Source organism: Haplochromis burtoni, unplaced genomic scaffold (genome assembly GCF_018398535.1).
Source record: "Haplochromis burtoni strain Fernald_Lab_line unplaced genomic scaffold, NCSU_Asbu1 Contig_435, whole genome shotgun sequence".
NCBI lineage: Eukaryota > Metazoa > Chordata > Actinopteri > Cichliformes > Cichlidae > Haplochromis > Haplochromis burtoni.
In genome coordinates, this window is record NW_024582796.1 from 6,066 (window position 1) to 33,706 (window position 27,641).

General features: G+C 41.6%; 3 protein-coding genes across 4 annotated transcripts in view; 1 reads left to right on the forward strand and 2 right to left on the reverse strand.

The window, feature by feature from the left end:
* The window catches only part of LOC121812109 (beta-mannosidase-like), a 2,484-nt gene extending 281 nt beyond the window's left edge, over positions 1 to 2,203 (reverse strand). Inside the window, exons 1-4 of the mRNA XM_042213345.1 lie at positions 1,405 to 2,203; positions 303 to 397; positions 119 to 224; positions 22 to 30 (exon numbers count right to left, since the gene is read on the reverse strand). Coding sequence (XP_042069279.1) covers positions 22 to 30; positions 119 to 224; positions 303 to 397; positions 1,405 to 1,605 — 411 coding nt within the window. The 5' untranslated portion in view covers positions 1,606 to 2,203. The remainder of the gene's footprint in view (positions 1 to 21; positions 31 to 118; positions 225 to 302; positions 398 to 1,404) is intronic.
* An 848-nt stretch (positions 2,204 to 3,051) lies between these two features.
* Positions 3,052 to 13,184, forward strand: manba (mannosidase, beta A, lysosomal; the record flags this gene model as incomplete). 2 transcript variants are annotated; one of them, XM_042213347.1, is given in 16 exon segments in its annotated part: positions 3,052 to 3,146; positions 3,225 to 3,330; positions 3,419 to 3,592; positions 3,813 to 3,936; positions 4,315 to 4,484; positions 4,570 to 4,680; positions 5,714 to 5,865; positions 6,020 to 6,137; positions 7,208 to 7,294; positions 7,470 to 7,637; positions 7,949 to 8,167; positions 8,246 to 8,410; positions 8,862 to 9,006; positions 9,143 to 9,285; positions 9,600 to 9,857; positions 13,045 to 13,184. In XM_042213347.1, coding segments are annotated over 16 exon segments (2,304 nt in total), but the record flags the coding sequence as incomplete, so codon positions are not given.
* Positions 11,658 to 27,641, reverse strand: part of sos2 (son of sevenless homolog 2 (Drosophila)) — a 38,727-nt gene continuing 22,743 nt past the window's right edge. The window contains exons 8-23 of the mRNA XM_005946026.2: positions 25,042 to 25,140; positions 22,465 to 22,592; positions 21,679 to 22,334; positions 21,515 to 21,596; positions 21,291 to 21,413; positions 19,785 to 19,897; positions 18,667 to 18,889; positions 18,449 to 18,568; positions 18,194 to 18,356; positions 17,266 to 17,383; positions 16,846 to 17,018; positions 16,642 to 16,758; positions 16,205 to 16,466; positions 15,965 to 16,009; positions 15,742 to 15,842; positions 11,658 to 14,716 (exon numbers count right to left, since the gene is read on the reverse strand). Coding sequence (XP_005946088.1) covers positions 14,210 to 14,716; positions 15,742 to 15,842; positions 15,965 to 16,009; positions 16,205 to 16,466; positions 16,642 to 16,758; positions 16,846 to 17,018; positions 17,266 to 17,383; positions 18,194 to 18,356; positions 18,449 to 18,568; positions 18,667 to 18,889; positions 19,785 to 19,897; positions 21,291 to 21,413; positions 21,515 to 21,596; positions 21,679 to 22,334; positions 22,465 to 22,592; positions 25,042 to 25,140 — 3,030 coding nt within the window. The 3' untranslated portion in view covers positions 11,658 to 14,209. The remainder of the gene's footprint in view (positions 14,717 to 15,741; positions 15,843 to 15,964; positions 16,010 to 16,204; positions 16,467 to 16,641; positions 16,759 to 16,845; positions 17,019 to 17,265; positions 17,384 to 18,193; positions 18,357 to 18,448; positions 18,569 to 18,666; positions 18,890 to 19,784; positions 19,898 to 21,290; positions 21,414 to 21,514; positions 21,597 to 21,678; positions 22,335 to 22,464; positions 22,593 to 25,041; positions 25,141 to 27,641) is intronic.

A 27,641-nucleotide genomic window follows, 5' to 3' on the forward strand; every position in this document is an offset into this window, starting at 1 on the left:
AAAAAGAGAGAGATTTTTCACAGAAAAGTCCTACACACCAAAGAAGCACAGCACACAGGTGATACATGTGCAAGAACATGTGGGGCGGTACTGTGCGCTTGTTTCAAGTTAAACATACATGTCGACAAAACATGTTGTTGGTCTTTCCAACAGCAATCCCATTGAGTGAAACCGACCCAACGGTGTCCACGCCATCAAACACAAGAAGCACCTTCTGCTTGACGCTATCAAGAGATTACACAGATTAGTTAGACAGAGAGCACAAGGAGTCTCTAGATTATGACCTATACAGGTATAGTGACCTCAGCTCAGCAGACAATGTAAATGTGGTTGTGTATGTCCAGTTGTCGAGCGCAATCCATCGATAAGAGACATCGTTGAACCTGAAATACGGGTCCTGAAAGACAAAAAAGGACAAGGTTTATCTACCAGGAATGACAAATGCTAGTCCTCTTAGTTTTTGGCTGTCAAATGTTTTACCAGCACATGCAGTACATTTTATGTCAGTGCATAATGTGTTTAAGGGGTGCGGCTGTTTAAGGGGTGTTCCACTGTATGTTTTCCCAGTCCAGCTCTTGTATAACTCTGCATACTCCAATCTTTTCTCTTGGCTTCCCTTCCTTATGAATGGGTTCTTGACAGCAACCTGTCCACAGAGACCTTCTGATCAGGTTTCAATGAACAGAAGCTGGATCAGCTGAAGGGCCAGCTGGATTTCTTCACACCTTTCAGATAGTGGGCCTGTCACTTCTGTATTTGTCCTTCACTTTTCCACTTTCCTCATTTTTTTTTTAAAGACACCTTGCACATCATGCTGATATGCCATGTTGTCAGCTATTAGCTCTTTGGGAATCACCTTCTTGATATAAGAATGGGTTATTTTCTAGGTTTTTATGTGTAGAAAGAAAATTGCTTTTTCCCCCTGCAGTTGGGTCCCTGTTTTATACTTGAGTTGCTTTATGCATAGATCAGTGTTAAGAGCTTTAATAAATGAACAAACGAACAAAAGCATTCTTCTTAAAATGGTCGGGATCAAGGACTCAGCGGAAAATGAGTGAGCTAGACCTTCAGAAAGCCTGGATAACTATTGCTCAACACCGTTTGTCATCTATCACAAACCTGATAGCTCCTTGCAGTAAATACTTCAAACAGCAGACATATTCTCAGAGTTTTGACATTTGTTTCCTTCTTGGAACTGGGATTAACCTTTAGTCTCACCTGTATATGTCTTTCACTCTTTGCACCCACGCAGGCTGTCTGATATATTTTACATACAATCTAAACATTTGATAAATGACTACATGGAATAAAGTTTATAGGGATCAGTTAAAAATGCATTACTTAAATGCACATAAATGAAAGATTAAAGACTACAAATTAACACCATGAAGTGAGTCGTCTTACCGTGATGTATCCCTGCTGCTGCAGAGCTGAGTGGACACAGCCTGGGACCTGTGCAGGCAGTAACAATGAACCGTTGGAGTTTGACAGCCTCCATTTGCCGTTCAGGTTCACAGTGAGACGCTGCTGCAGAGAAAATACCGAGAAAACACCGGAAAACAAACACCAGCAGGCCCAGCCAGAGAGGCGCACATGCAGCAGCATAGTTTAGATCTCGTTGTAGGCACGGAGAGTTCACTCAAGCCTCCATAATTGTGTACTCTTTTCGTTTTAACTTCGTTTACCGATACTGGGCTTCCGTGTTTGTCACGTGACCTGCTCGTGGTAGTCAGCTGTTCGCAGGCACGACAAAAAGAGAAGCTTTTTTTCTAACTCACCTTTCAACAAAATCCTGCTACAGGTTTAATATAAAAATATAGTTTAAAGATGAATTAGATTTTTTAAAGCATAATTTCCTAATCAACAAACATATGTACTTATTTTAGAGGGACCAAATAAGGGAGTGTTTTGCATTTCTAAACACAAGGGTGTGTATACAACATTTACCGACATGGTAAGCAATTATGGAAAACTACTCAAGCAAAATGGAAGTCAGAGAAAACCTTTATATTTAGTAGGTCTCTTAGGAGGCAATATTTCTAAGCATATTACATATTACAATATAGTGAAAAAGTTTGAGTCACCCTTTGTTTCTTTACATTTCCAGAGCCAGACTTTCTGAAGGTCCTTTGGACATTTGCTGCCTTTTCACTCATTCTTAGCTCAGTCATTGTAAAACTGCATTTTTTTGTTAAAACACTTAACATGACATATCGTTAGCTTCATAGCATAAGTGCCTAAGTCATTTTTTTGTGTTTTGTGTTTCAGACGGACAGGATGATGCAGCAGTGGTAGGGGAGTAAAGTTAGGCAAAAATCTCAATTTGACCAAAAAATGACTTAGGCACTTATGCTATGAAGCTAACGATATGAATCATTCAAGTATTTAAAAAAAAAAAAAAAAAAAAAGGCACCCAACTCAGGGATCTTTTAAATTATGATCCTTCAGTTGATCTATTGTTTGTTAATGGGTCATCAGAAAAGGTCTCACTGGAAGAGTAGTCACCAAGCCATTATAACACCATCAGTAATGGATTGCCCTCCCAGAACGCAGATGTCATTATTGAAGCAATGTGGGATTATCCTGAGAGAAGGAACAAAAACTAGCAAACATGCATAGAGCTTTAATGTCCCTCATGAGGTATTCCTGAAGACTAGTTAAAGAAATGACAAACGCGCGCACACACACACACACACACACAAAACCCACACACCACAGGGTCTTAGTGAAGAAATCCAGCTGGCCCTTCAGCTGATCCAGCTTCTGTTCATTGAAACCTGATCAGAAGGTCTCTGTGGACAGGTTGCTGTCAAGAACCCATTCATAAGGAAGGGAAGCCAAGAGAAAAGATTGGAGTATGCAGAGTTATACAAGAGCTGGACTGGGAAAACATACAGTGGAACACCCCTTAAACAGCCGCACCCCTTAAACACATTATGCACTGACATAAAATGTACTGCATGTGCTGGTAAAACATTTGACAGCCAAAAACTAAGAGGACTAGCATTTGTCATTCCTGGTAGATAAACCTTGTCCTTTTTTGTCTTTCAGGACCCGTATTTCAGGTTCAACGATGTCTCTTATCGATGGATTGCGCTCGACAACTGGACATACACAACCACATTTACATTGTCTGCTGAGCTGAGGTCACTATACCTGTATAGGTCATAATCTAGAGACTCCTTGTGCTCTCTGTCTAACTAATCTGTGTAATCTCTTGATAGCGTCAAGCAGAAGGTGCTTCTTGTGTTTGATGGCGTGGACACCGTTGGGTCGGTTTCACTCAATGGGATTGCTGTTGGAAAGACCAACAACATGTTTTGTCGACATGTATGTTTAACTTGAAACAAGCGCACAGTACCGCCCCACATGTTCTTGCACATGTATCACCCGTGTGCTGTGCTTCTTTGGTGTGTAGGACTTTTCTGTGAAAGACTTGCTGAAAGACGGCGAAAATGTTCTGCAAGTTGGTTTGCTGTCACCGATTCTTTACGCGTCTGAGCAGAGGAAAGCTCACACGTCTTACGTAGTTCCTCCTGAATGTCCTCCAGGTGTCCAAAAAGGGGAATGCCATGTCAATTTTATCAGAAAAGTAAGTCCCTCCCTTCTAGAAAATAAACTGGTAAAAACAGAGAATGAATACCTTCAAACATAATAGCAAACCCTTTATAATTAAAGCTTAAAGTCTGCCCTTCCATGGCATTGTGAAAGGTTGACTTTAAAATCCACTGTGGTGGATGACATGAGCCAATATGTATGGACCTGTAACTGTGCCTGAAGAAAAATAAACCTCAGTGTCTGTGTTGGTCCAGGAGCAGAGCTCTTTCAGTTGGGACTGGGGACCTTCGTTCCCCACGATGGGACTGTGGAAAGGCGTTCGACTCGAGGCTTTTGATATTCTGCAGCTCGTCCAGGTTTCCTCTGTCCCTCTCTACAGTACGTCCCATCTAATCTTGATCACCAACCTTTTCTTGGGGATAAATGGATAGTCAAACTGGGGGCAATTTCAGATATAAGGAGAATTTTATAAAGCCTTAGTGTCTCTCCTCTGATAGAGAGTGGTGCATTATTTATCGATTGCATAAGAGCAGTTGTGTAAGACGCAGGCACTCAACACAAAAAGGAATTTTATTTATTTATTTGTCGCGAGCTGCACTGAATTTAGATTTTTGGAGTTCAGTGTTCTGTTGTGACTTCCTCAGGAAGGATCTTGGGCTATTTTCCAGAAAGTTCTGAGAATCTTCGCGATAAAGCGCCCTCTCTTACTTATTCCAGTATTTCCTGTGTCTTTTTATGAATAATCTATCTGTCCAGATGATGCCTTCTCCCAGTGGAGGGTGCAGGTTGAGCTTCTTATAGATGCAGTTCAGACAGCACGTGGCCAGCTCACACTCTCCATACCTGAACTGGATTCAGAGCAAACCTTCCAGACACACTTTAACCCTGGAAAGACCAAGAGCAACTTCACCATACTCATCAACACGGTGCTTGAAATGACTCCAGTCTCATTGTTGTGTGTAATATCAATTACCCGTCCACGCTCATGCTTTATTTTTTTTCCTCATTCAGGCCAGTCAGGTGAAACTATGGTGGCCAAATGGACATGGAGAACAACCGTTTTACCGTCTCACTATCAGAGGATTTCAGGATGAGTTTTTAATTTTCAGCACAGAGTCTAAGGTGAGAGTGTGCTGCCTGTCAGCACATGCAGTCTCCTCATTTTTTATTTATGGATTTTAATCACAGTGCAATTTATCGTAGCCTCCAAGTCTGACAACTGAAGACAATGCAGATAACTTAAACTTGTAATGTTTTTAAAGGCCAGCATCGAGTGGCATCTTGCGGTTACAAGACAAAGTTTGGTTATGTAGAAATGACCCTACTGCTCACATGGTTTATGACTTTATTGAAGAATAAAGTCATAAATATTTATGGATTTTAATCCCAGTGCAGTTAATTGGGTCACCAGATTTAACTATCTCTTCTCTATCTATTGTTCTTTGTCTACTGAGTGAACAATGTCCCTGAGTTTCACAGTAGCTCGCGTGTGATGTCCAGTTTAACAACAAAAGTGCAGAATTTAATGCAGACTTCACAAACAAATAGCTGATGTCACAGTGGATACATCTTTTATATACAGTCTATGGTTTCAATATAAAAATTGCATAACTGCAAAGTTTGAGTTTATATTGGATTTTCTCTAAACCTCACAGAATCAAAAGTATACTGCATCAGATATACACGTACACTCTCAAGAACATTTGGTTAAATGTCCCTTAGCAAGTTGTGCCTCGACTACAAGCTTTTGATTTCCATAAACAAGCTTCTACGACGGCCCCAGAGCATGATGCTACCACCACCATGCCTAACAGCTGGTGCAGTGGTCTTAGGTTTTAAAGCCTCACCTCCTTCTTATCTCATTCTCTCCCTGATGATCTCTTCCTTTTCCTCCGTTGCACCACAGTCTCACTCACGAATGGGTGTTGAAATAATAATGAAGTAGACTGTTTTTCTCAGGAAAAGCACTTTTTGGATGTGTCCACTTAGAAAAGGAATAAAAACTATTTTTCTTTGTTGAAAAATAAAATACTTTTCACCCTTTTTCATTTTCATGCCACTTGCCCCACATTGAATGGGACAGTTGAAGTTTTCACTGATTTTTAAAGTAGCTGTTGTAGTAAATTGAAAGCGCTCATGAGAGTATCTCCCGCAGGTGTATTTTCGCACCGTGGAGCTCATCCAGGAGCCAGTTGTTGGATCCCCGGGCTTGAGCTTTTATTTCCGTATCAACGGGAAACCAATTTTCCTCAAAGGCTCCAACTGGATCCCAGTCCACTCCTTCCAGGACCAGGTCACCCCTGATGTGTGAGTGGACGTTGGTTCTTTTGAGTTCAGTCAAGTGGTCGCTGTTTAGTTTAACCTATATTCCTCTTTTGCCTCTTGTGTGTAGGTACGTGTCGGGTCTTTTTAGTATTTTATTTTCATTAATGCCAGATCTTTCTGCCTGTCTGTCTTGCAGCTTAAAGAACTTGTTACAATCAGCAGTAGATGCTAACATGAATGCCCTCAGGGTCTGGGGAGGAGGAGTGTATGAACAGGATCTCTTTTATGAAATTTGTGATGAGTTGGGGATCATGGTAAGTGACGCTGCCCTCTAGTGTTTAAAAACAAAACTTTAAATACTTATTTTGTTGAGGCCTTTGAGAAATTTGTAGTGATACCCACAGGTGCAAGAGACCAACATAAACCAGGTGAGATTTACTGGCACGGTCTATTAACTGAAGATGATACAGTTCCTTGGATAGAAAGCTTATTGTAGTCTTGATATATAATAGAGTATCCTTTGAAATACTGACGTGGTACATGATTTTTTTCTGCAGGGTTTTTTGTATGTAATTGTCTTTATAAGGTTTTGCAGATCAGGACATATAATAAAAATAATCTGGTCCTTAGCAGGTTTTAAAATCAGTAACTACAACCTCAAATAAACAACGCGTGGCATATTAGACAAAGTCATCATTCAGCAAAAAATAAGCCAAATTGCAGAAAGTGTGTGAAAATCTGTTTACAGCCTCACCGCTTCCATAGGATTCAACAGGATAAGTAAGATGGTAATAAAAAAGAATCAAATGCATTTGATTAGCTGATTATGAGCACCTTGATAAAAGCAGTTTGCTGCTCAGGAGCATTAAGGTGTGTTTTGACATCCTTTATCCTTTGTTTGATGTGAAGCCATCTGTCTGACACCTAACGTTTGGGGCAATGGGATGATGATCAGAATGAATGATGATCACGTTGTGATGACCCAGTCAAAGTCCAGACCTCAGGCTGATTGAAATGCTGTGGCAGGGTGTTGAAAGAGCTGTGCATAAAAACAAATGCCCCCAAAAGCTCAATGAACTGAACCAATGAGAGATCAATAAAGTCAGTTAGAGGCAGTTCTATAAATACTGATTGAGTAGATGTAGTAGTCATTTTAAGACCTAATAAGGACTAAAACATTTTTTGTTTACCTGAAATGTAAACCTTTATTGACAGACTGTGCACTGCTTTGTGTAATATGACATCCAGCTGGCATAAACCAGTTGTTGTGCTCTTGCACATGTATGTAACAGTCTGTGGTATTTTTACATGATTTTGGTTGTGTAACATCACTGACCATATTGTAAACAGATGGTTTGCTCACTGTGTTTAAACACATCTTTAGGTTTGGCAGGACTTCATGTTCGCTTGTGCAATGTATCCCACTGAGACCGACTTTATACAGACAGTAAGAGAAGAGGTCGTCCAGCAGGTCAGTTGATATACGGATGTGATTTTTCTTATTTCCTGAAGGTGTAAAATACTGGATAAACAAACCAAACGGGCAGTTTCTCTCGAAAGGCTCCGAGAGGAGATTTAAAATCCTAAAGAAGCTTGAAGTGATATTTCCCTGTATTTCTTTCTCTTATTTTCTTTTTACTGCTCAGGTTCAGCGCCTGAAGTCCCACCCCTCTATAATAATTTGGAGCGGTAACAATGAAAACGAAGCTGCTCTGGCAACAGATTGGTTCGACATCCCAGCTTCTCAAAGGCCGAAATACATCAGAGACTATGTGATGCTTTATGTAGATAATATAAAGAAGCTTGTGCAAGAGGTGAGAGTCTGGTTATGTCACACTTAATGTAAGGATCTGTGTTTTAAATGACTGATTTATCTGTATTGTAATTTACGGTACTGCCAAAGTGTTTTTCCCGTCCAGATTGATTAGTTTTTTACATATTTGCCACACGTGCATGTTTCAACAAAGATAATCGAGTAAATACAAAAAGCAGGTTTTTGTGTTTTGTTTTGTTTTTTTTAATTGATGATTTAATTATCAGGAACTGGAGCAATACACTTGCCCAGCAATGTATTTTCAGTATTACTCCTGCAAATCGGTAGAAACAAAAGTCCCATCTCCTTTAGGAGGACCAGAGTCGCCCGTTTCTTGTCTCCAGTCCAACGAACGGGGCTGAATCGGAGCAGGAAGGATGGGTGGCGGAGAATCCCTACGATCCTCACTACGGAGACGTTCACTTCTACAGCTACATCCTCGACTGCTGGGACTGGAGGACCTTCCCACGGACACGTTTTGCCTCTGAATATGGTTTCCAGTCCTGGCCGTCCTTTTCCACTTTGCAGCCGGTAACTAAATATTATAAAGAAAGAAGCAAAGATGGATTAAAGTTGGTGACTGTTTGTTTTCCTTTTATGATGCTGCAGGTTTCCATTAAAGAAGACTGGAGCTACGGCAGTAATTTCACTTCTCATCGTCAACACCATGAAGACGGAAACCAGCAGATGATCCTGCAGGCTGCTCTACACTTCCACCTGCCAAACGCCACTGATCCCCTGAAAAGATTTACAGATACTCTCTACATCACTCAGGTGAGGTGCAAACCGTCCATGTGTGTGATACTTTTAAGGTGGTATTTAGACTGTAAGTAAAAGAAAACCAACCTGAGTCGAGGAGAAGCTGTCGTGGAGATTTGCTTGAGGGACCTCTTGAACCTCAATGTTCCATTTGGGTGGTGCAGGTGGATGTAAATGAATGCAGAACTGATTGTCAGCAGCATCTTCCTAGATCTGGTACAAAAACCGTCGGTCATCTAGGCACCTCAGGCTGGGGGCGTCTTGTTGTGTGCACTAGAGCATATGTTGCTTATTGAATGAGCTCCTCCACATGCAGTGTAACAAAACAGCCAAAGCTAATTCGTCTGTATCCCAAGTTACAAACGCAAGAGTCGCTGACAAAAAAAGCATAAAAAAATGTTCTTTTTTAAGCCGCTCAGCTCTGTTAATGTTGTCACACATTTTGCTGACTGTGCCGTATGTCCAGGTCATGCAGGCCCAGTGTGTGAAGACTCAGACGGAGTTTTATCGGAGAAGTCGGAGTGAAATTATAGAGGGCAAAGGTCACACCATGGGTGCGCTGTACTGGCAGCTCAATGACATTTGGCAGGCGCCTTCCTGGTCGTCGATTGGTGAGTGGCAAGACAAATTGTTTGTGTAGACTGCTTCAGAACTTTGTGTTCTTAGCTTTGGTAGTGTGACCATTTTAACGTGGAGGTTGTTTTCTAAAATACTTACATAGTCATCTTTGTGTATCTGTTTGCACAGAGTTTGGTGGGAAGTGGAAAATGCTGCATTATTTTGCACAGAGCTTCTTTGCAGCCGTCTTTCCTGTTGCTTTTGAGGAAGACGACACACTGGTCATCTACGCCATTTCAGACCTGAGCCGTGACCTGAAGCTGAGGGCTGTGGTAGGCTTCAGGAGCCAGAATAATTTATTTATTTATTTATTTAGTTATTTTAGTCCCATTTTTGTCTGTTTTCAGTGTTGAACATCTTTAAAGATCAAAGTTTTAGCTGCTGTTATGTGATGTGATGCTTCATGGTAAAATAAATCAGGATGGTAATATGTTTGTTAAATATTCTGTCATTGTAAAATATGACAGTTTCTATTGATAAAAACAGGATTATCTTCTTAAGTCTAAATGCTTGTAGGGGAGTGCAGATCAGTTGAACAGTAAATTTAAACTGGCGCTGTTAATGTTGTCATACTTTTGTGCATCAGGTGAATGTGTTCTCCTGGACTGAGCTGGATCCAGTCTGCACGCTAAACTCAAGCATGCTGCTCGTGCCTGGAGCTAGCGCTGTGGCGGTCTTCAAACAGCCCATCGCCAGCCTGTTAGCAGGATGCGGAAACTGTACCCGTCTTACCTGCCTGCTCACCTTCCAACTGGAGGACGACAGCAGCCAGCAGGGTCCCACTAACCACCACTTCCTCTGCTCGCCCAAAGATGCTCAAGGACTCCGCAGACCCAACATTACAGTAAGCATTGATTTTTACTGAAAATCATCTGAATGATTTCAGATTCAGGACAGGCATCTTGCCTTGCCCAGCTTGTGCCCAGAACTTGATTATAGACATGTCCTTCCATGATGGTTCCTTGCCTTCCTCGGTACTCTCATCCTGGACTGTGGTGCTGACACTAACCAGTCCCTTGTTTCTTCCGCTCAGGTTGAAACCTTCCATTCCACGTGACTAGCCATTGTAGTTTGAATGGTAAATGGCCTGTATTTATATAGCGCTGATGTGTCCTTCCACACAGGCGAAGGTAGAAGAAAAAAAGACATGCTTCTCAGTGACCCTCCACTCTGACTCCGTGGCTCCTTTTGTCTGGCTCGACGTGGGAAACATCCCCGGACGTTTCAGCTCCAACGGCTTCCTGATGGTTTCCAGAAACAGGACAGTTGACTTTAACGCGTGGCGTCCTACCAGCGTAGCAGAACTTACTGCGTCCCTTACAATCACATCTTTAAGAGACATTTACTGACCTGAGACCAGCCACCTTTCCTGTTGAACTTTAGAAAACTGGAACGGTAAGACAAAAATCGAGTGAACAGATGCAGGCACTGCTCACAGGACATTCAGTTCAACACAGAAGAGTATATATATATATTTTCTTGCTTGTAATATGTGAATGTGTGTGTGAATGGGTAGATGACAGGTTGTGTAAAGCACTTTGGGGTCCTTAGGGACTAGAAAAGCGCTATACAAATACAGGCCATTTACCATTAATATTGTAAAAAAAAAATAAAGGTTTTAAACTCATAAAATATGAAAGCCATTTATTTTTGTGCACAGTACATACTGTTGTAAGTTCTATTAAAAGATAAACTTTTAACTGTCTCATACCATCCATCCTCTTCAGGGGGGCTGGAGCCCATCCCAGCTGTCTTAGGGCAAAAGGCAGGGTACACCCTGGACAGGTCACCAGTCTGTCACAGGGATAACATATACACACAAACAACCATATGCACTCACATTCACACCTATGAATTTCCAGCTAACCTATCCCCACTAACTGTATGTCTTTGGGAGAGAACCAAAGCAAACACATGGAGAACATGCAAACTCCACACAGCAAAACCACAGCCTGATGGTGGAATTGAACTCAGGACCTTCTTGCTGTGAGGTAACAGTGCTAACCACTGTTCCACCCATCATTCTGTCTCATGCCACACTGGTTAAATCACAGGTGTGGAACTCCTCGAGGGCCGGTGAGACTATACATTTTTGCATTTAAGATATTTTATTTTAAAAAAAATGTAACTCCAATATGGCATGTACACGATCAAAGGAATTATTTAGGGCTTTTCCTGGACAGATGTTGTATGGAGTTAAAAATGGAAAGCGATGTTTTTAAAATTTTAATGTTTTTTCCCCTCTTCAATAGTTATCATTGCTCACTAATAAGACCAAAGTATTTCTTATCCAGTTACTTGATTACTGAAATAGTCGATAGATGCAGCCCTACAACTGTAACAGCCCTGTAACTAATAAAGTGGCCAGTATCCTCTTAACTTGACCTGCATGTGATGTGAATTCTAACTACAGAAAAATCACGAGTTACACTCTCTGAATGGGCACTGCACGAGTTGGGCAACTCAGTGATGAAGCAGCTTCTCTATCGCTGATGCGACAGTGACGTATTGATCTTTTGATGGGGTCTCTGCTGCCGGTCTGCTCACAGATGCAGTTTCAGAGTGCCCCGCTCAGAATAACAATTTGCCTCATTTCCACTGTCTACATATAAGGGAACAAAATGAAGAGAAAGGAGTAGTTCAGTACAAAATAAGACTGGGTGATTTATTAATCTCATCAAGACCATTAATACAAAGCAGTTAAAAGGCCACATACCATCAAATAAACCAAATGCTGGATCAAGCTGTTACATTGCCACCAAAAAGGTTCTGTTGAGGGTTTAAAAAGGAAAAAAAAAAAAAGAATCTTCTGAAATGAACCCCAACAATCCTGATATGGGAAACTTGGGACAAAAACATGGGCAGAAACAGTCAAATGCAGTCACTTCTACTCTTTATAGAAATGCTCCTACGCACGCCTTTCATCCCTAGTTGGATCAAAAACTGAATTATCCACTGCCATCAAGCACGAGGAATAGAGGGGCTCTGTACTTTCAGCGCAAAAGCAAAGAGTTAAAAGGGCACGAGTGAGGCTTTTTTTTTTTTTTTTTAAGCAATTCTGCTCACGGCGGTCGAACATGTCAGACCCAGCATGGGGGATAAAAGCGAGGCGGTAGACGTGTGTTTGTTCTGCCCTGATCCACGTAGAAAGCAGGTTTAACAGTTGCATAGGACCACTGTGTTTACAAACATGACCTATAACAACTGTGGCTCTTCAACAGTACAGCCTAAAGTGCACAAAGTGTGTTTCTCAGGAGAAAAAACAAGGAAAAAAGGAAATAAAAATTCTAATTATTCACTATGCTCCAATACTTGCAGTTGAATTTACGTCTGCATGTATTCAACTGGAACTTTAAAACAATTCCAACCTCTGTTTAATGAATGTAACCATTAAAAAGTCGTGGAGGAAAAAAAAAAAAAAGGCAATTAGTAGGATGTACAAAGTGAAGGTCGCGTTAAGTGCTTGGCATACTGAACTGTAATTTCATTGCTTTGAAACACCTAAGGGGCAGGGAAGAAATAATGGCTTTCCTTAGTTAATAAACTGGAGATTGTCTGTGAGTAAGTTAGTGACGTTGACCTGCGTCTGAGTTTTTTCTTTTTTTATCCGACTGTGGCAGCAGTGGATTATTAGGCAATATATGACTGAACAGATGTGGATGAGCGTACAATACAACAGAAAAAACCCCTTGTCACTTTATACAAATTATTTAGTTAGTGTATACATGTTATATATACACACACAGTATCCACAAACATGTACAATTTCATAGTGTATAGCTTTGTTCTAAACATTACATAGGCAACTTTATTTTTATTTATTTTTTTTAGCATTTTAGACACCGTTTACTTATTTCCGTGAAGTAGAAAACAAAATAAAAGGCACATTTTGAGCATGATGCGAGGATTATTTCAGTCTTTCAAAGGGAAACAAAATGTTTCAAGCAAATTAAAGAAAAAAAAAAATAAAGAGAAAGAAGAAGAAGCTGGGTTAAAAAGTTCCTTTTTCATGGATTGGTGGTTGTTTTTAGGTCTTTGGAGCAGCCACCGGCAGACCCAGCTTTGGTGGGAGGATGCGTGCTTCCAGTGCTAAGTTTTAATACCAAAGAAGAAGAGTTGGCCATGAAGGTGGCTTCTGGAGAGGAGCACAGTGTCAGACAGCAGCGCGCATCCTTAAGGGATTCGGTTAAGACATCGGCTTTTGAAGAGCAGGAGGACATGTCGGAGTCCTCGACTTCGACCTGGAGGTGCTGTTTGATATCGTGGCAGACTTCCCTCCGTCGTGCAGCGCAGACGGATGTTTTATTTATTTAGTAAGTCCAATCAAAACCTGCTGACTTTGCCCAAAACTGATGTGCAAATGGAGTGTTCTCAGCTCTCGTTTTCAAGACTGCGCTGAGAGAACTGGAGCCTGGGGTCAGAGGTCAACGCTGTTGGATTTATTTATTTTTAAAGGCAACGTTTTGTGGCTGTGGAGAGGCCCGTCTTCAAAAAGAAAGAAAAAAAGTTTGACTCATGTTCTTACAGTCACAGTGTTCAGCTGAGATACAAGGTGTGAGGGGGGAAGGGGATTCAGTGTCACCTCCTTGGTGTTTCTGCTAATGTCACATTTATTTAAAACAAAAACAAAAACAAAAAAATCCCTTATCCCCCTGCATAAAAATAAGACTTTGGCAACTGTTTGCTTTCAGTTAGGAAAAACAAATCAATGAAAACATTTGCTGCTTACAGCCACTGTGAGTGAGCTACATCTGTGAGCTGCAAGACTCCAAATCACGTCAATGCCCAAAAGAAAACAAAAGCACGACAGTTGAAGCTACAAAATCCAAGGTCCCCACATTCTCCCCTCCTCTCCGCCATCCCGACTGGTGACGGAGATGTGGGGCTGTGGGGTAAGCGAAGTGTGTGAGACATGAGAACTTTTATCATCAGGAGCAGGAGGTAACGCTCCAAGCCGACAAACACTCCTTGGTGTTTAATAGCTGGCACACCGGTGTGGGTTTCTCATTGGCACGGCGGGTTTTAACGATGGAGGTGGAGCTACCGATCCCCCTGAGAGGCACAGCGGGGGTTGGTGGAGTTTGTATGTTGAGCAGTGTTTTTTTTTTCAGATCAGTAGCTTTGAGTCATCTGTGTTGTAGTTTGAAGGAGCAAGTTTGAAGTTTGCCTTTCGGTGGTGGTGAAGGAAAAGTTGGCTCAGTGGCTGCTGTCTGTGTTCTCCACCAGCGAGAGGCTTTGTACTGGCGCCTGTAGCAGCTCCCTTTTGTATGTCTTTGGTGGGAGTTTAGGGAGGTGTGGGCTGGAGTTGTAGCGAGGGGGGACAGGTGGAGCGGAGGTGGGAATAGAGAGAGGGCAGAGGCTATTCTGGCTGGCGCTGAGAGAGCAGTCCCGCCTGGCAATGCGAGGGGACGGTGTGCTGGGTGGCGTGTTTGGGGAACTGGGCGAGCTGCCGTAATCCCAGGTATATCGGCCCACGGGCGAAGGCTGGTTGACAGGGTAGTTGATGAAGATCTCCGGGGGTCGCTGGGGCACCGGGGGAGGCGTGTCTGGGATGGGATCGCGGGGTGGTGGTGGAGGTGGAGGGCTGGGCAAGGGGCCATCGGTGGGAGGGCCGTTGTAGACTGGGGGTCGAGGCTGGTTCCTGTGCAGAGGAGGCGGCACCCGGGGAGGGATGGCAGGAGGGCTGTCGGACCTGGAGCTCAGCTGAGACATAAACACATAAGAGGTGTGTCAGACTTACTACACATGCTGCCCTGTTTATTGCACATCAGTGATTCCTAACACAGCGCTCTACATCCCCACAAGGGGGCTTCAGAGATATCAGAAAGCATTCATGCCATGTGAAGTTATTTTCTTACAAAGTTACTATGTGGAAAAAGCTGGTAAAAATCTGGATTTGTTTTTTCCAGCTCAGTTAATGTACAATGTAAGCATTACAGTCCTTTCCCTGAGGCCTCAGAGCCGGTTAGCATCCATCTGGTAACCACCAGCTGCAAGTGGTTGTGGAGTGTAGCTGATGATAGAGGGTGCTGGACCAAAAACCTTGGCATTGCCTAACGGATTGCCGTGCTTGCCCATGGTTTGAGTGGAAGATGCCGAGTTGTGCGCAAATACGCATCGTTTTACTCTCCAAACAGTCTCCTTCAAAGTAAAAGCTGTTCTGACACCAACACATTTTAAAAAGTGTAACTTTTACTCTCTTCCCAGCATCAACCACTTGGTGGGTATTTTACCAGTACAAACTACAGGTGACTGCAGCAGTCTGATTACAAACAAAAGCGACTGCAGTTAGGTTTTCAGTGTAGCAGCATATATCCCTTTGTGACAGATTTTACCGTTGAGTTGCCCCCGACGCATCCATCAGAGTGCGAGCGTGTGAATGTGAAGCCAAAAACAGTGCTAGGCTTTAAATATGTTGGTGATGAGTTTGGAGCAAGGAATGAGCTCAAATTGGGAAGGAAAAGCACTGCTAAAAATATTCACTCGTCTAGCTTTGCATACATATGAACAGTGACATTTTATTCTTAATCCACCCATTCACAAATGTTTGCAGAAGCATGCCTAGGTGCTCGATTTTATACACCCGTGACCATTAAAGTGATCTTAAATGCCAAAACAAACTTTTAAAATAACTCCAAGTCTTCAACTTTAAATCATCTTGACTTCAGAGAACTGAGGTAAGTCTTTGCAAAACTCATAATGATGCAGAAACGGCGCACTGCTCTTACTTTAGTGTCCGACATGGTGTCTTTCCTTCGAGGCGGCAGAGGTGGCGGCTTTAGCTCCTCTCCAAGGTGGTGGAGGCTACCACAAGACACAGACTGTAACTCTGAGGAAAACAGAAAACACGGATTAAAATGGATGAAAAAGCTGACATGCTCGGCTACTTTTATATTGGCAGAATTGTGCAGAACTACAATCGGGAGCAATCAAAATAAACTTCACACTCACTTCCAGGAAACAGGAGAACTGGAGCAAATATGGAGTTGCTACTACCTGTGAAATTCAAACACAGAAGATTAAGGTCACATGTGGCAGAAGGATTTAGAAACATTTATTAACCTGAAACCTAAACTCTACTATCGGAGAATGTAGGGGCATAGTATATAATTTAACTTGGATCTGCAATACTTGGACTAGCTGCACGCTTTCCTTTGTAAACCATGGATCAAGCATCGGCCTCACACTCACCGCCGTAGGAGTTGCTGAGCTGGTCTTGTTCTGTGAAAACTGAGTTAAAGTCAGGAGTGGCCGACTGTGGGGGAGTGGGCGTGTTCGGAGAGGTGGGCACCGAAACCAGCGACTCCGAATCGTTCTCATTGATACTCCGGAAGGTGATCTTATGTGGGGGGTCCCTCTCCAGGGGGACAGGGTGGCCCTTTAGGGTGCCAGAGGTAGACGTTCGCACGGGGCGGATACCCGGGGATTTCAGACTGTACACGGTCTTCCTGGGCTGCAATGAGAGAGGAGAATCAAGAGATAACGCATTTCTCAGGATGGGATTGATCTTATATTGATTGAACTTACTGAGATCCAATTTAAATAATCCAACCTGCCCTTTCCAATCCGCAACTGAACTGGAACTTGTATAAGAGCAGTAAAAACTTCACTAAATTATAAATACTCACAAATCGAGGAGGCTGCCTGCAATTCCGAGGCTCTATTTCCAGAGACTTTCTGAACAGGTAGTCAGTAAACTCCTTCTCGCTCAGGTTACCCATCGGGTTCAGGTTCTCGAAAAATTTCTGTGCAACACAATCATTAGTCAGAACTCAGGTACTGGGCACAGTTAAGACAAGCTCAAAGACAATTCTGGAAAGGCGAGTGCTCACCCTCATCTCGGGCTCCACTTTCAGACAGTAGGGCTGGTTCTGATACTGCTGGATCTCTCCTGTGATTTCCGCCACTTTCCTCCTCTTGCTGAAGTTGATCAGATCCTTCCCGTGGCGTTTCAGGAAGTCTGGGTTGCCTTCCTCCGTCTTCAGTATGTTGGTTAAATAGATACCTGAGGACCAAAAAACAAAAAAAGGGAAGAAAACCTGAAAGGGTTAATTGGTCAAGAACTTCCCAACTGGTAAAGCAAATTAACAATAAAAAAACAACTCCCAGGACAAACAAGAGATTGAATTGTTTTCTGATAAATAATGGTGACTCACAGCACAGCCAGGATCCAGACACAACTACTTTAAGTCAACATTTTTTTTGTCCTGCCATCCTTCACTAGCACAGTCAGAAGACTGTAGAAGACTTACCAAAGAAAGGCACACAGGGTGGGTTTATCGACTTGAGTTTAGCCAAGTATTTCTTAAAATGGTCCTTGCTCAGTTCTGCTGCCTCTTCCAGGATCTTCCTTTTCCTCTCTGGTACTGCCTGCAAAGGTGAGGGAGAAGAGCTCAGACTGCAGTCTGATCACCACTTCAGCCTTACAGCGTAAATGCCAGTTTCAAAATCAACACCAAACATTGCATGTAGACACACAAACACAGAAATGTGCAGAGGCCTTGAGCCCTCCCTCATTTTTGTTTTTCCTACTTTGCTATTAGAAAAAAAAGGCAAAGGAATTTATTGAAACACATGCGAACACCTGGAAAGACTGTGTATAAAGGCAAACAGAGTTTTTAACAAGCTAGAACATCAATATTTCTTAGTCAAGTTCTCCTCCACTGTGTTTTAAAGGCTGGCTGCAGACACTGTTGTTACTTTCTTGACCTCTGATTTCAACCAAACAAGTCAAAGATGGATTCATCACTCCAACAGAGCTGCTGCTACTGATTCTCAGTCCAGTTCTGGTGTAATTTAGCATACATCAGCAGCAGCAGCAGATGCTTTTCTTCCCTCTTTCTCCACTTGTTCGGTTCCCTATACATTTTGTTTTTTTGGAAGTACACAGTACTGAGATGCCAAGATATGCCGAGTTATTGGCTGATATCTGTTTGGAAATCATTTTGTTGGAGCAAAATACTATTTTATCCTTGTCAAACTTTGTAATTTTTAGCATTTTTATGCTAAGTTGTCCACAATGTGCTGACATAGCACTGGTTCATCCCTTGAACGATTCCCCAGGCTTTCACTCATTTTCACTTAAGACCACTAGAAAAAGGAAAAAGTCTGGCTCCTCTGAAGCAAACGACTTCTGCTTTAATTTGTGTAGTCCTGTTTTTCTCCTCATATCTCACTCACCTCATAGGTGTGATCAAGTCTGTAGACTGCAACAGAGTTGATAGCACTGAGCACCTCCAGCACACCGTTGAAGTTATTGAGCTCCTGGAAAACCTGCAGAATCTCTATGACCCGTGTGAACACCGCCACCCTCTCTTCCAGGTTCATTGTCTCCACAATACACCTGAAACACGCAAACACATCCACGAAACATCGTTAGAGGAAACGGGACCTGAAAAATTAACGGTGAATTTTCTTATAAGCAAAGTGACTCACTTCTCAAACCACAGAGTAAGGTTGGTAGTGTGGCGAATCATGCGGAGCAAGTTTGGAGAGTGCTTCTCTTTGTCCTCTTTGGTCCAGACGCTGCCGACCAGCTCGGAGGGCCGAACAGCTCTGTGGAAGCAGAATTTTATTTCTCTATGTAAAGAAGCCGATTGCTACACGCATTTTCTGACTTCAACCTTCCACTTCTATGGCTATGAGTGACTGACCTGTACAGCTCAGACTCGATCAGTGTCAGCTGACGTGCAATCTCTATGGGGTGAAGGGTCATGAGGTCAAACAACTCCAGTTGGCCGCTTCTGCAGATGTGCCACTCGATGGAAGGAGGCGAGCTCTCAAACGTGATGCTGGGACTGACGCCGTTTGTCTGAGGCTGCATCTTTCTCCTGATGATCTTATTGATGGACTCCACCCACTTTCTCATGGACTTGCCTGAAAATAAATAAATAAATAAATAAATACATTAAAAAAAATAAAATCATCCATTAACCACTGGTGTGTCACTGTACTCATGTTTCACAGGTAAAACTACACTAGAGACTACATCAAGAAGCCCAGTGAGGCTTTGCTCAGATCCAAACAGACAGTAGTTGGACAAATCATCAAATCAATCATCACAGTAGTGATGTGGTCTTTTTAAGGCAAACAAAAGACTATATTTTAAGTCAGAAGACAGGAAAAGAAAGTCAGCAAAGGCAGCAATTTGCCTGATAATGATCCCGTACAGACAAATTATTTATAGCTGCAATATAGTGTCTGAACCCTTTCTTTTCCTGCACATGGATATAGGTTAATATTTTTATACACAGACAAAAATAACTAAAAATGCAAGAGGTGACGAGATAATTTAACAGGGGGACATAATTTCAGAATATCATATTCAAAGTTAGATTTTACCAAAATATACCTCAACTTAGGACAAGAAGTTATGAACAGCAATTAGATTTTTTGAAACATTATTTTTGGGGGCATTTTTGCCTTCTTTGATTGGACAGTGAACATGTTTCAGACAGCAAAAAGGGTAGAGAGAGCAGGGGAAGAGCCATGGGTTGCAATCGAACTCAGGACACGATATCGAACCTTGTCGTATATGGTCGCTGTACGATTTTGACGTACCAATATATGGCACACGAGGATTTAGATAAAATAACATTGCTTGCTGTTTATTGGCAATTTACGCATCAGAGGTGGCTCAATAAACACCCTTTTGGACGTAGCTTTGATAGATAAACGCTGGAAATATTGCAAAGTTCAGCTGTAGGATGGCTTTTCCCATGTTGTGTCAAATGTTTATTTATGGAAGCAGCCGTTTGTGTTTGTGACTGACCTCGCAGTTGAATTTTGGTGGTGAAGTATTCTTCTAGTCGACTTCTAAGCTCTGCGTCGTTCTCAAAGTCGTAGAAATGATGTTCAACCCACTGACGGAAAACATTGAGAACCCTGCGAGGTGAAAAAGGTAGTTGAATTAATTTATTATTAGAGCTTCACAGGTTATTAGGACAATATGCATACAGTTTGCAAAGTACATCTACAAGGGAAGATATTTCTACCGTTTGTTGACATTAACAATTATATTTGGTATGTCAAAGAAATACATAAGATTGCCAAGTAGTTCACAGAGACCTGCCTTAAAAGGGAAAAGCAAACGTCGAAAGAGGGACACCTTCTGAAGTGCCAGTGTTAAAATACACAGTCTGACCACATTTAAGTGCTTACTGAACAACAGACCACACATACTTTTGTCCTGCATGTACACTCTAAAACATCCTGAAGGCTTTGTTTAAGACAGACACTTCAAAGATTTTAAACTCTTCCTCAGAATGTAATATAATAGCAGTACAGGACTTTACCTAGTTTATAAGGTCCACTCGTTTTGTCATCGTTTCTGTGACTAACATTCACAGAATTTACAGGAGCATGTTAGACACTAAGGAGCTCCCTCTTTTTTAAAAGGGGACTTACAAGATTAGGTCAGACTCTGCTGCTCCTTATAAGGATACACAGTCAAATACAAAAGTAATTCTGTGACATGGTGAGAACATTTTTGCCTTAACAGGGCGACAGACACAAGAAAGCACTTAAATAACAAGTAGAATAAGCTTTCTACAAATTTGAGTGATGTTTATCTAAAAAATGCAGGTTGTCCAGCTGTGTATTAAACTCAAAGTTGTGTTTTGGAGCTTAGTAAAACACATAGCACTTGAATTTAAAATGACCCAAACATGAAGTTCATCTTACGATGTCCCTTGCCATTGCCAAACCTTGACTGCATTCACAAGATTTTCAAAACATTTGACTTCTGACCTTTGACCTTTACATCGAGGCCACTAACATTAAAAACCATCTGAGATTATTAGGAGATAGACCTAGGGTGTCAATTTGAAAGTTGTAGATGACTTCCCTCGTGTGTCATGGCATTCACAAGATTTTCAGAAAACTTGACCTTTGACCTCGCTCTTGAGGTTGAGGTCACTGAGCTTCAAAATCATCTGAGATTTTTAGTAGATACCCTTATGGGATCAATTTGAAGCTCCTATGTTGCCTTGTTCTCGAGTTATCGCATTCACAAACTCAGGCATCCACATCGCCTGCCCTCCCATGTGCCCGGCGGGGTGACGACAATACCATATCAGCCTTTTACGGCCGAGGGGTTAAAAATAACAAAACAAACCAAAAACGCTGCTTTTTGCCTTACATACAGTATTTCAGTGTTTAAAATGAGTATTGACTCAAGACTTTTGAACAGTATATTATTTCTTTCACTGTTAGTGTTCCCCGTCTTTCTACTTTCACTCAAATACACAATTAACTTGCACATGAGCAAATTTTTCACCTGAGTTGGACCGGCTGTACGTATTCCTTTCGGAACCTTTGGAGCTGGGCTACCATCGGATGATCATTGGTCATCAGTATCTGTCTGTCTTCGTCTGTTGGTTCTGGATCAGGAATCGTAAGCCTGAGAAAAGAAATGATCAGGTGTACCCTGACGTCAGTTACAGTTGTGCAAAATCACGAATTATAGCAAAAGAATTACTGTAGTCACGGAAAAGACTGAACCTGTCTATCAGCAGGGTGAGAAACTCGTGTGGCTTGCAGAATGATCGGTATGTGGTAAGAAATGTGCGAACAAAATTGGGATCTAGAAAAAGATCAAACAGATGATAAACATAAAGGAAATTAAAATATTCATTGCCACTAGCGAAGCTTATGCAGCAGCTTACCAGCATACATATGGTATGTGAGCCTCTCTATGAGCTTGTCCACTGTGCCGGCTTTAATGATGGGGATTCCTGTTTTGCTCTGCACTTTGTCCTCAAACACTATATTCTCCTCAGAGTCCTGCACCGCAAAACGGTACACCTCTGGAGAGGGCAGTCTTAGAGGCTGTGCCTGCTCCTCTTGCTGCAGCTCAGTGTCCAACATGCGATCTAAAGTAGACCGGTATTGCAGAGTCACCAGCGCTGCCATCCACGCTTCCTTCTCCTCTGCTGTACGAGCACAGAATACGGCGCGGGTATCATCTTTGGCTACCAGTTCAAAGGCGTTCCGCAGCTCTGGCGAGTCCTCGCGGTCCGTAATGCTGACCTTCCTCAGAACAAACTTCTCTTTCAGACGGAACTCCGCCCCGCTACCCGCTCCCGGGAGCCGTGAACTCTGATTGGCCTTACAGCTGATCATCAGGCCATCAAAAAGGAAGTTGTGTCTCTCGTGTTTAGCACCTGCACGTATAAGCGGGCCCTCCAAGATGAACTCGCTGCAGCACTGACCGATGTCTTTTCCCTCCCAGCCGTCGATGCTTTTCTGGATCTCGTTCATGCGTTTGATGGCTAGCTGTTTGCTACGAATCTGCCTGCTATACAGACGATACATTGGCTCACTGTGAGGGAGGAATAAAGTTTGGTCAGAAAACCCCAAAGCTCAGTGCACAAGTTTTTAAATGCTGAACCACTGAAATATAAGTAGACAAACATAAGTCTTTATTGCTCATTAATAGTAAGTAGACGTACCCAGGTTTACGTCGAGGCTGGTGTTTGGCATAAATTCGCTCCATGCTAGATTGAAGGTTAAGCAGAGCTGTAAGCGCCTGTTTCAGACATTCTCTGTCGTCTAGGTCTTCACTGCGCTCTTGAAGTTGCTGTAAAACGTATCAGAAATATTCACGATTACATAATATCAACGTCTTCAGCTTTAAAAAGACAAAGTGCAGGTGTAGCTGATAATGGCACCAAAGGCTTGTTCATATGATGTATGAATGGCTTACTGGGACACTTAATGGAGTTGATTACATTATTTTAAAGTCCTACAGAAAGCCTGTGTTAAATGCAATTAAAATAGTATTTGATGTGTTACATCTCATATTAATTGCTGGGCAATCTCAATCTAACGGCTGCGTTTTCCTGGAGCATCAGGCTCAGTTATTACATCACTCTGGCATGATGATGGTGCCACAGGACAGAGAGCTTTCTCTCGTGACACCATGTGAACATTGCTCAAAAGTTATGTACCGTGTTGGATGTGATAAGTGTGTCTTTTGTTGCCTTTTCCTTCCATAACGCCAACAGGTGGCAGCAAATGGCTACCCTGCCCTGAGCCTGGTTCTGCCAGAGGTTTCTCAATATGAAAAGGAGGTTTTTCCTTCCCACCGTCGCCAAGTGTTTGATCAGAGAGTCGTTTGATGGTTGGCGTTTTCTTTGTATTATTGTATGGTCTTTACAATAAAAGCACTGTGAGGCAGCTGTTGTTCTGATTTTGTGCCACTTAAATAAAACTGAACTGGAAAAAAAAAATTCATTTAAAGCAAAAAGGTCTGAATTTGTGGTTTGTGTCACACTTATTAACATTTCACTAGCACTCGAAGAGGGGCGGACGAGTGTTTGCAGGCAACTAGAGCTGATTGTGACCAAAGCAACAAGGCTTTTGCCAGCTGGATGGGGAATACTATACTATGACTGGTGGTTGCCAAGAGATCAGCAGCCTCTAGGTTAATTTGAGTCTTTAGCAATCGATTTCCTAGTGACTGCCATTAACCTCCAGCAACCATTCTCCAAACTTTCAGGAAACTAATCTTTTTTCCCCATATGACCGAGGCTTTAATCACCAAACCCTACACTGTCCGCATGGTTGTCACGTGTCAAAAATGCAAACAAAACACCACTTAGAAACGTTAAAATTACTTCATATTATGCAGTATTCTATAGTTAATAAGCTGCAGGGGCGCATTATTTCCTTGAATGCAGAGAAGGCTTTTGAGTAGAGTGGCTTTATTTATTTGAGGTCTTAGGAAAGTTTGGACTTGGAGAAGGCTTTGTAATTTTGTCAAACTTATCCATCTTTTACCTAGCGCCTGTGTCCTTTTTAATGGCTCTAGCGCTTCAGAATATGCACTGGAGAGATATAACTGACAAGCAGACCGAATCATAGCATAAAAGGACTTTAAATAGATTCAGTTCCCTACAATAGTTTTGCAAGCCGATGATATGCTTCTCTTCATCTCAAAATTGGGGGTAAAAAAAATCTACTCCCATGTTGATGTCAAAATTAAGGATCTCTCCCTGGCTATAATATTAATTTTGATAAAGCAAGAGCAATGCCAGTTGGTTTTGATAGCAAAACTTCATATCCATCCATTTCCCCTTTCTCCTGGTCTGACTTGGGATTTTTATATCTAGGGATCGATATAAAGCCTAATGTTAGGTACCTCTTGAGACACAATTTGACCACAGTACAAAAAGAAATAAATAAAGACCTTGCAAGATGGATGAATCCGCCAATTTCATGGATGGGTAGAATAAGTCTAATAAAGATGAAGAGGCTTTACTATTATCTTAAAGGTGATGGAACTCCTTTTGCAAAATTGGGATGTAATCCCTTTGATTTAGTAGGAGACATGCAAAAATAAATCTCGCACAAAAACAAAAGACAAGCCAATTCTTCAAAATACAATGAAAAGCTGGCAAGATATAAACAACTGTATTTGAGGAAGAATTCGTTTACCTACATTACACTGCTTTCAACAATAGAGATTTTCTCCCTGCCATGAATGTGGTTGTATTTGGATCCTAGCACAGAAGAGGTATCAAAATAATAATAGCAGGCCTGTTTGATAAAAACTACATACATAAGCTGTGCGCCCAACTTCAAAATACCTTTGGCCTTCCTCAGAAAGACTTGTATATCTTCAAATTCATCACTATGTGTCACAGGATTCTCGCTTGCTTCCATAGAAAAAATTCAAGTTTACTTAAAAAAAAAAAAAAAAAAAAAATTATTTTGGGTTTTTATAACATCCTGCAGAAATATGATAATCAATCAATATTGGGAATGGTCTCAGTCAATGGGTCAATGGATGATTTACAGAAAGCCTATGGTGAGGACGATTTAAAAAAACAAACAAAAAAAAAGTAAACATGACAATATCATGTGGTCAGTGGTCACATATCTGTAAACCCCAACATCCATCAATTGTGTGCATCATTAACAATAAATCAGGGTTGTGATGGGCAGTCAATTTTGAAAAGAAAAAAACAAAAAAAAAACAAAAAAAAAAAAAAAACAGAGAGAAAAAAGTAAACATTAGGACAAACCTGCAGTAGCTCAAAGTAGTGCATACAGTGGTACACTGGGACCATCATCAGCTGGGGAAGGATATATTGCACAGCTTCTTTAAAGCCTTCTGTAACTGACTGCAGAAAGAGAAAAATGAATAATAAGAACACTATGAACAGATTTGACCAACCAATATAACAGCAAATTTTCCACCTCAATACAAAAAGTCTTTTTCCCCCTAAACAGCATTTAACTCAGTAAATCTGTTTCAAAACAAAAACATTTTCCTATCCAGAAAACCCCCCCCACAACATTTAGAAATGTAATATGCATTTATTCATATGTAAGTCACAGAGAAGTTATTTTAAAGTGAAACTGAAAGTTGAGTGTTTATATTGCAGTTAGCTAAACCACCAAATAAGTTGTTGCTGGATGTGTTTAGACCTGTCTAAAGCTCGCCTTTCGTGCCTCCAGGATAAGCCAGTGTACAAGTGTATGGTTGTATTCAACTCAAATGATAAATGAATGACAAAAATTGATCATAAAAAAAAATGACTAAAATGTCAGCCCTGACTAAAAATATTGTACAAAACGTACAGTCGGTCAGCAAAGACAGATAAAATGGGTACATCCCAGTCTGTTAATGTAAAATCAGCCCAAATGAGAGGGTACAGGGGGACCAGGGGGAGCAAGAAGCAGTTGATCAAGTAAGGCAGAGGTAACCAGAAAGGGAGGGGTGTCACAGTATCCTTTTAAAGCTCCTGTTCCCCAGATAGCCGAATCAGAATCAATACGCTCGTACTCAGACTCCTCTGCAGCGACCACAGTCTCTGCATGCAGGGAAGAAGTCTGGGGGAAGGGGGATCGTGTGCATTAGAGAAAGGCATCAGCTGCCTGATGCACCCAGATGGACAGCAAGGGAACAATGATCCAAGTTTAGATCATGTTATTGATACGTCAGCATCCTGCAGATTCACAAAGTGTACACGTGCTTTTTGTCACCGTTTTGAGACTCATCAGTTTCGAGATATAACGCTTACAGGGAACCTAAGGAATCCGTGTATTTATCTTCATGTTTGTCACCCAATTCATGAGCATGTAGTTGACTTATTTCTGTCCAGAGTGGGTGCAATCACACAAATATAAAATAGAGAGAAATGGACTTTATGATTTACTGACTATTTTGTAACTTCTTCTGTAAATCTGATGTCATCAGAAATCTGGAAAAGGTGCTTACATGCCACAGGATCCTGCTTTCCACTGAAGCAATGCAGCTATGCAGGTATCACAAACCCAGTGTGAAACAAGAATTTTCATACACAACAGAAACCTCACAGATAAATAATATGCTAGCCCTGATCTAGATGCTTTCAGCGAAGATTCGACAACTTGGTGAGACTATTGATCTTAAGAGTCTTTAAAGAAAACAAAACTGGCTTTCCATTTCTAATCATAATTTAAACTTATCATACATCTCTAAAGGGATATGCATCATTTTTGCTTTTGGCCCCCGACCCTCCTCTTCACCAGGAGAAAAAAAAAATGTCCTGCAGTGTAGCTGGCTGTTCTATTTTTAAAAGGCGATGTAATTTACCCACAATAGCAGACGCTGCAGAGTGCAGGGGCTGAGTGCTCGACAGACGCATCTGTCTGACAGAGAGGAGGGGCAGAAAGTCAAGAAGGGTGGAAAAAGAAAGATGAAGCACATGCTTTGAGACAAAAGCTGAAGAGGAGAACCAATGTGGCCACTGCCACAAGTTTGACTGGAACATGTGCCATTTCATCCAGGTGTCCACATAACTGAGCGTGCTGGATAAAGAAGGTAGAAAGAAGATGAGATGAGTAACTGGTTGGTGGAGAAACACCATTACACCATCTCCCGTTAGGACAACTGATGATCAACATGTATACATGTACACGTGCGCACGCACACACATCTCCGATTGTGCACTCGAGCAAAGTGGATTTGCAAGATCTCTTTCCATCAGATGCCGTAAGAGCTGAATGTCTTAGCTGCTGGGTTAACGAAAAGGCACAGCCATGTATCATTTCCTTAAATTTTGCATCCAAAGGGGTCTTTATGAATCGTTCTCCAGGATTTCTGAAGGTCTCTCAAAGTCTTTCTTTGGACATTGGCTGCATTTTCACCTGCGTTCAGTCCAGTTCTTGTACCTGACCTTTTTTTTCTCTTTTTTTTTTAAAAAGAGGATTTTTATTTTTGTTAAGCTGCTTAACACCGAGATATAATTCAAATAGCCCAAAAAAGGCTCAAGGGATAACTCATAACTCAAGGGATGAAAGAGTGTTGTGTATACACACAACAGAGAATTCTTTAAGTAATTTGTTACTAGGAGCCAATCACAAAAACACATCATTTGTTCCAGTTTCTAACAGTTTGACCAAAAAAAAAAAAAAAAAAAAAAAGTATTTTTGCTCAAATAACAATGTGATTCCCAAAGAGCTATTAGCAGAAAACAGTGCTGTGGCAGTGTGCCATTATAAATTTTGAAGAAACTGGACAAGTAAGGTGAGAAGAGAAGTCGTCTCATGGTGTCAACATCACTATCTACAGCAGATGAACACTACCTGAAAGTCATGTCCTTAAAAACAATTAATTAAAAAAATAAAAAAGACCTGA